We start from the raw sequence: 7,741 nt of genomic DNA on the forward strand, positions 1-7,741 counted from the left end.
TTAATCAAAGTTTGAAAGCATAACAATTGGATTACTTTTCACAGAATTTATTTCAAGTGTTTATGTTATCTTTTCATTACATATCACCAGACATGTTATAGAAAAACAGCTATTATTTTATTTTTATGTAAAATTTAATTTATAATTAAAATACAAAATGTTCTATTTCTACCTATCAACGGTATTCGAGAGAGGACTAGATTTATACTTCATCTAATTGGCTTCAATTCATTCTGCGGTCGTTAACTCTTGCTGTGAGTTAAGTAAATGGAAAGTATCAAAACATCTCTTATGGCGTTGCAACAATGAAACCCGTTACGCAGTGTATAAACACACAGAATGGAAAGTCACACGCATTTAGGTTACTGCTGTTTGCTTTTTACTGCGACTCCAGTACGCGACCGATGAAGAACGTGCTTCGAGTTTAAATATCTAAGTATAAAAAAAAATGTTACATCATTTTATATTGTATTGTGTTCTTAGGTTGATGGGATTTTGTAATGAAGGCCCGGGGACCCATATAACGTTTTCATATGTTAGGTTATTCATCAGAGTAGGGCCCTAAATACCATTCTTGGGCCCGGGGTCCGTACCCACACTCTGCGGACCCTCCAGTCCTACAGAACGAGCGGCGCGGGGACCTTGTAGGAAGTTCGGTCCTCGGACCAGAAAAAAAAATAGTTTTTCATCAGAAAATTCGGCTGTGTCTAGTATTCGCAAAACTGCTACTAATTCTTCACAATACAACAGGAATAGTATATTAATTTTCCTAAACATGTTTGGTCTTCGTTGCGTTAAATGGACACGCAACGCTGAGCGGTACACAATATTGTTACGCGCTGGGGTTCGGAATAAATAAAATTCCACCGAAATATAAAATAAAAACTTTATTCAACACTTAGAACATTTAAAACACCCAACAAACACTTTAAAACACTCAATTCGCTTCTTCCGCTTCGCTTCAGGTCATCTGTTCGGTTTCGCTTCGAGTAGTTCCGATTACTAACTGACTACCTGCCATCTCTGCAACGCTTGTATAGTCGAGACGAAATCCCTAGAATCGTCGAGAATATTCCACAAAAGTCTAGTATTGTGTGTTTCCGCTATATGACAATAGATGGCGTTGTACTTCTCGAGCGTTCTAGATGCTACTAGATCCTTCGATATGGTTCAACTATTCGGCAATAGATGGCGTTACTATTACCGGCGTAACAATAATATGAAGGTTTGAGATATGAGGTTATATAGTCAGTAGTGTTTTGGATGTCCTATACTGCATTGCTGCTTTGCGTTAAGGTAGGCAGGGTAGTAAAACTTTGTTTTATAACGTATAATGCGAGTACGTCTTACAGCCAGTACATACCCGATCCGGCGGACCACACAGTAAGCAGTCGCTGTCGCCCAAAACACGTCACTATGGATCCTCCCGATCCACTATCGGTGCTTTTAGGCATTCCAAGCACCGGTCACCGTTCTTGTCGAACCCGTCAAACACGAAAAACCCTTGTGAAAAGTAACTTACAGACAGCCCACTGAGTTTCTCGCCGGATTTTCTCAGTGGGTGGCGGTTCCGTTCCGGTGGTAGATTCAGCGAAGCACTGCTCGTGCTAGAGTTAGCTTAGCAATTCTCATAGGTTGAGTCTATGAGCTCCGTATAGATATCCGTACGCGCGTAGTTGGAATAGCCCCTTATGCTACCATCGAGTAGGTAGGAAAAAAATATCGAGTATTGATTACGCTGTATAAACTTTGGGAGTTTGAGTTTTATTTATTACAATACTAGCTTTTGCCCCCGACTTCGTCCGCATAGAATAGTTCACAAATAATGCTTTATTTTAGAACAAATTTGGTTAGCATAGAAAGCGTTATAGTGAGCTAACCTTAACATATAGACATATGCTGTCGCGAACTTTTTTTAGTTCTTTTAAAGGGGAACAATTCTCTCATACATTACTTTAGCGAAACTTTAACCGTTTCCGCAGCGCATGCAGTGGATGCTCTCAAAAGGGATTAAAACCCCGATTTTGAAACATTCTTTATTGGTGTTCCGCTTGTATTGGTCTTGGCGTGATGTTATATAGCCTATAGCCTTCCTCGATAAATGGGCTATCCAACACTGAAATAATTTTTCAAATCGGACCAGTAGTTCCTGAGATTAGCGCGTTAAAACAAACAAACTCTTCAGCTTTATAATATTAGTATAGATGCTATTTGTTTATCGTGTTGCATTATTAGTAGTTCCATTAGGGCGATAAGGGGAATAACCCAAATCATTTTCAAACATTCAGAGCTCGTCCTATCACAATGAAACTTTTTTTTTACCCTAAAACTGGTCGTAAAATGTCGGCGAATGACAGCCAATGTCACTGTCGTAATCGGGAAATTTATATTGTCTAACTATCGGATCGTTACCAAATTAAAATAAAAAATCATATAAATATACAAAACATAGTTTACAAATATGTCGAATATAGACTCTCCTATAGCTCTCGCCGAGTTAGAGTCGGTTCTGGCCTGGGTGGATACATTCAAGCTCTCTAGACCGACCAAGAAAATCAACAGAGATTTTTCCGATGCTGGTAATTCCAATGTCAAATTAGAGGTCTTTAGTCGAGTTCTAACAGCGATTTATTATAATAATATGTATAAAGTATAAGTGTACGATCGCGAATTTGGAATACTGCAGCATTATCTGGCTAGTGCAAATATCCTAATCAATTTTTGTGTCTAAATAATTAGTATCCTAGACGATCTAGTGGTAGGTTATTTTTGCCATTGACATATTGGACCGTCCTCGGAGGCATCGGCAGCTTCTCCAATTCGTCAAGGCTGAGTCCTAGAGTTCATTCGTCCACTCATTCTGGTGAAACTGCAAATCCCTTGAGATACACGGTCGAAATTTCAATTTTATTCAAGGGCATTCTATTCAAAGCGACTCGAATGATTCTATGACTTAAGGTCTTTCGACTTGGAGACTGTCATAGGCTGATCTAAAATCTTCTAAAAATAGTCGTACCTACGACAAATTACTACGAATTAAATTTAATCCACAGACAATACAATAATGAATGAATTTATGAACTAATTGCGTATTCGACAGTTCTCCTAGCCGAGATCCTAAGCGTTCATTATCCGAAACTAGTGGAAATGCACAACTATCCGCCGAGGAACAGCCATTCTTTGAAGCTCAACAACTGGCTGACGCTTAACCGCAAGGTTCTGAAGAAGTTGAGGCTGAGCCTATGCTGTAACACAATGGATCAGCTCGCTAACTGCGCTCCGGGGGTTATTGAACGAGTACTTGTCATGGGTTAGTGTCGCACTCAGACTGGGATAGGAAAATGAGGAATAGAAGAATGTTACTATTAGTAGCGTGTAACACTTCCGAGACATTAGTGGTAGGGCACCTTTTGAGGCCACGCGGGTAGGTACTACCGCCCTACCTATTTCTGCCGTGAAGCAGTAATGCCAGTCTGACCAGTCTGTCAGTCTGTCAATAATCTGACCAGGTGTTTCAAAGGCTAAAAGTGTCAATCAACGAAACTCGCCGCGAAGCAGAAGATAGTATTGGTAGGCCATTTTGTGATCCCACAAGGGTGCGTACGTCCACCCTGGCTATTTCTGCCGTGAAGAATTAATGTGTTTCGGTTTGAAGGATGGAGCAGCCGTTGTATTTACTGATTTGACTTCGAACTCATGTTTGGAGATCGGTGGTGGCATTTACGTTGCTAACGTCTATGGGTTCCGGTAATCATTCAATACCAGGAGGACCGTGAGTTCGTCCACCCACATAAGTAATAAAAAGCCACGACTCTGAACCACAAGTATCCTTATTGAAACATCCTTCATAACGATAGTGCCTTCGACCGGGAAGCGAATTCTTACTGTTGGTAGGACCTCTTGTGAGTCCGCATGGGTGGGTACCACCACCCCGCCCTTTTCTGCCGTGAAGCGGTAATGCGTGTCGGCTTGAAGGGTGGGGCAGCCGTTGTAACTATACTGACCTTAGAATTTATATCTCAAGGTGGGTGGCGCATTTACGTTTTGAATGTCTATGGGCTCCAGTAACCACTCAACACCAGGTGGGCTGTGAGCTCGTCCACACATCTAAGCAATAAAAAAAAAAGAATCTTGAATTGTGATAATGTACCCATTCAAAAGCACTCTACAAACAGATCGATAGAATTTGTACGAAAATGATTGTAATGTTTTGATATGCCAACTGGACAGTTAGGGACAAAATACGTCGCGACGAAGAGTTGAACAAGAGTATGAGGGAGTCGGAGCAGAATGTATCCAGCGGCGGTAGCTATTACGAAGCTTGCGGCGAAGATGGTAAATTATACTTTGAATACTAGTTTACCCCTTTTATCCTTTAATTTTTGTTAACAAACACTTTTTATTCCTACACCTAAGTCAACAAGCCTACGTATGCTGTCGTGCTTTGGGACTAATCGTTATGCAGTGTACGATTGACATAGTAAAAACTATTCCTACAAGTCAAATGAATCAACACCTTAGTCTTTCGTGCTCATGAAAATGGAAGCATTCGAAACGTGGGAGATAGCATAGAGATCTAGTACTTTTACACTGAGTTCGCTCTACCCGCTGAGTTTCTCGCCGGATCTTTTCCGTGGGTGGCGATTCCGATTCGGTAGTAGATTCATTCGCGAAGCAGCTTGAGTTGTTAGGCCTTCTTTTGAGGCACTAGAGCAGCTGCTAGCAAATCCCACCCCTCCTGGTTCAGCCTTTGCTCGCCCAACTGTCCTGGTAAAACTAGGAAAGGCCTCCAGGCCAGCAGTAATCCATCAATAAACATAAATAAATGGTATTATTCTCTCTAGAAAACATCCTCGTTGTGCCCGTGAAGACGAGGGTCAATGGTGTTTTGGAGACGGTTCAACAGAAAGTGGTCAACTACGACTGCTATTTGACTCTTAAGGAAGAATTTAAGGACGCTAAAGATTCTATTGAACTGCTCAAACAAAAGGTAATTATTTAAATAAATACGCCTCCTACAAACATGAGGTATTAGGTGATGTTGTTTCACCATTAAAAACGGAATGACGCGGTCGGCTTCGGGGCAGAAGTATGCAGGACGATATAAGAATGAAAGTGAGACTTCATTCATTGTCTCAAGGTCTGTATTAATGTGGTAATTTAACCCTTTGACTACCATGTAGGTCACTGGTGCCCTACGTGGGGCACTGAAGTAATTATGTCGATTTCTGTTGGTAAGCACCTGGATTGCCTAACTTTGTCTTTTATGTTATTAATATACCTAGTCAGGTCATAAATTCTGTCACATGTTTAATGTAAAATAATTGAAACAAGTTTATTCATTATGTAACCATTCATATACCAAAATGAACTTAACAAAACATAGATTCTTATGACACTAAAGTTTATTCAAAATGAGCTCCGTGATTTTGAATACAGGCCTTCAATCTGCGCGGCCAGTCGTCTATCGCAGCACGAACGAGGTCTATGTCAATATCGGCGGCTGCCATAATCAAGGATGTCTTGAGTGACTCTAAATTGGGATGAGGCTTTGAGCACGCCTTTTCCTCCAAGTGTTGCCATATCTTGTAATCTAACGGATTCAAATCTGGACTGGAGGAGGGCCAGTCTTCGTGCCGGATGAAGTCGATTTCACGCGCCGTCAGCCAGTTTTGTGTGCTCTTCGCTCTATGAGCTGGCGCCGAATCTTATTAGCATACCCAGTGCCTGTTACTGAACATGGTATGAGAAACAGGTTCCACAAGGTTCGTCAGGACTGTATTTTGATACACAACTGCATTCGTTTTTACACCTTTCTCACAAAAATGTACCTCTGTTAAGCCCCAATAAGAAACTCCCAACCATACCATGAGCGAGAATGGAAAATGACCTCGTTGGACACGCGGAATACGGTTGCTCGCTTCTTCACTACTGTGTGCGTACACCTTATCATTTTGTTTGTTGTAGCTCTCTTCTACGGTATAAATTTTTTCATCCGATAAAAGAATTTCCCGATATTTTTTTCCCGCGTACCGCTTCAACAAAGCGCGGTATCTCTTCAGTCTCAGGTCCATTAGACGAGCATTTAAACGATGTCCTGTTTTTCTTGGATATGCCCGAAGCCTTAAGTCTTCATTTAACACCTTTTTCACTGTGGTTCTGCTTAACCTCATCTGAAGGGCCAACAGTTTCTGCTTACGTTTGGGATTTCTTTGAATTCGCGCCTTTACAGATTTTATCACTGCTGGAGTCCTAACAGACCGAGGGCGACCACTTCTTGACCTGTCATCTACACTAGAGTCTTCATTGTATCGTTTGATGGTACGATAAACGAATCTTTTGGTTATATTAAAATTTTTCAGTATGTTAAAATTTTGAATTGGCGCGTAACCGCAACGATGCAACGCAATAACTGCAACACGGTCTTCTTTAAGCGTCTACTCCATATTTATAAATGAGTAAAATCCTAATAGTATACATTTTTATTTTCATGAACAATTCGAAAATCGAATTCAATAAACTTTTTTGTGGCCAGCATTCTAAAAGAAAAGTTTTTACTGTGTGACAATACTTATGACCTGACTAGTTATGTATCTTAGTAGCTTCGGATTCGTCTTTCCTAGAGTCTACTATATAGATTATAGATATTCCAGCTCCATAGTAAGAAGATCGAAGACAGAAATCGACATGATTACTTTAGTGCCCTACGTAGGGCCTCGCTAACCTACCTACTTACCCTACCTACACGGCAGTCAACGTGTTAAACACTATGGACGCTTAACTTTTAATAACACAAATAAAAAATTTTAGCCTTTATTGTTCACACGATTCGGTTTGACGGAAGACGACACTATGTTATTTTGTGGTGAAAATGGGCAGTGGCGTTCTCTGAGTATTGTACCAGCGTGCTGTGGTCGGCAGCCAGCATTCGGTGGTGTTATTGCGAACCAGCACGGGTAGTAGTGCCTTGTATACTGCTTTCTTTACCACGACCTTGTCTCTCATGCTGATTTGCTGCGTTCACGTCGTAACGGGCTCCACAATTTTGCTGGTGTCTATTTTGGACTGTATGTCTACCTTTTACCTCCTATTTTATCTATTTATGAAGCTAGTTTTAAAATAGAACGCGAAGTTGTTTCTAAATATATTTTGTACAAAAACATAGGTCGAACATCTAGACAATTTGCTGAAACTCAAAGAAGAAAGGATTGACGAATTACAAAAGCAATTAGAAAGGAAACAAAATAGACGCAGAGAAGTAGAAGCTCTTCAGAATAGTCTTTCAGTGCCGTTTGATGAACCGCCAACCCCAACAGTTGTTATACAGGAGAACAAAGCGACACCAGTTCAAAGTACTATTAAAAATATTGAAGCGAAGACACCTAAAGTCGAAGAATCGAAGATACCTATACTCATAGATGCTTCTAGAATTCCTAAGCCTAGCGTAATAGAAGTCAATGAAACAGCTATAACTGTAGATAGTACTAGAATTTCTAAGCCGATCACAAAAGAAGTTTATGAACATGAGAAACCTATTGTGGAAGTGCACGAAATCAAGTCCGATGTGTTCAAAGAAACTGAGGTTATTGAGCAGAAATCTGAATGCTTTCATGATGTGGAAGATTTCGATCAAAATCCAGTTATAGTCACAACCATAGAGGAAAGCATTAATAAAGAAATCAAAGAGATCGTTAATTCAGCGGGATATGTGGAGAATTTTGGCTACGTTGCTTAGAAAGTC

The 7,741-nt window shown here is 40.5% G+C and overlaps 1 protein-coding gene across 1 annotated transcript; it reads left to right on the forward strand.

Moving 5' to 3' along the window:
- Nucleotides 1–2,461: 2,461 nt before the first annotated feature.
- On the forward strand, nucleotides 2,462–7,735 carry LOC114241444 (sperm flagella and cilia-associated protein 1). The gene is made up of 5 exons (XM_028172267.2): nucleotides 2,462–2,579; nucleotides 3,101–3,310; nucleotides 4,231–4,335; nucleotides 4,845–4,990; nucleotides 7,166–7,735. Exons 1-5 carry the CDS (start codon nucleotides 2,462–2,464, stop codon nucleotides 7,733–7,735), a joined length of 1,149 nt encoding a protein of 382 aa, XP_028028068.2.
- The last annotated feature ends 6 nt before the right edge of the window (nucleotides 7,736–7,741 follow it).

Source organism: Bombyx mandarina, chromosome 26 (assembly GCF_030267445.1).
Source record: "Bombyx mandarina strain Sakado chromosome 26, ASM3026744v2".
In the NCBI taxonomy this organism is placed as follows: Eukaryota; Metazoa; Arthropoda; class Insecta; order Lepidoptera; family Bombycidae; genus Bombyx; species Bombyx mandarina.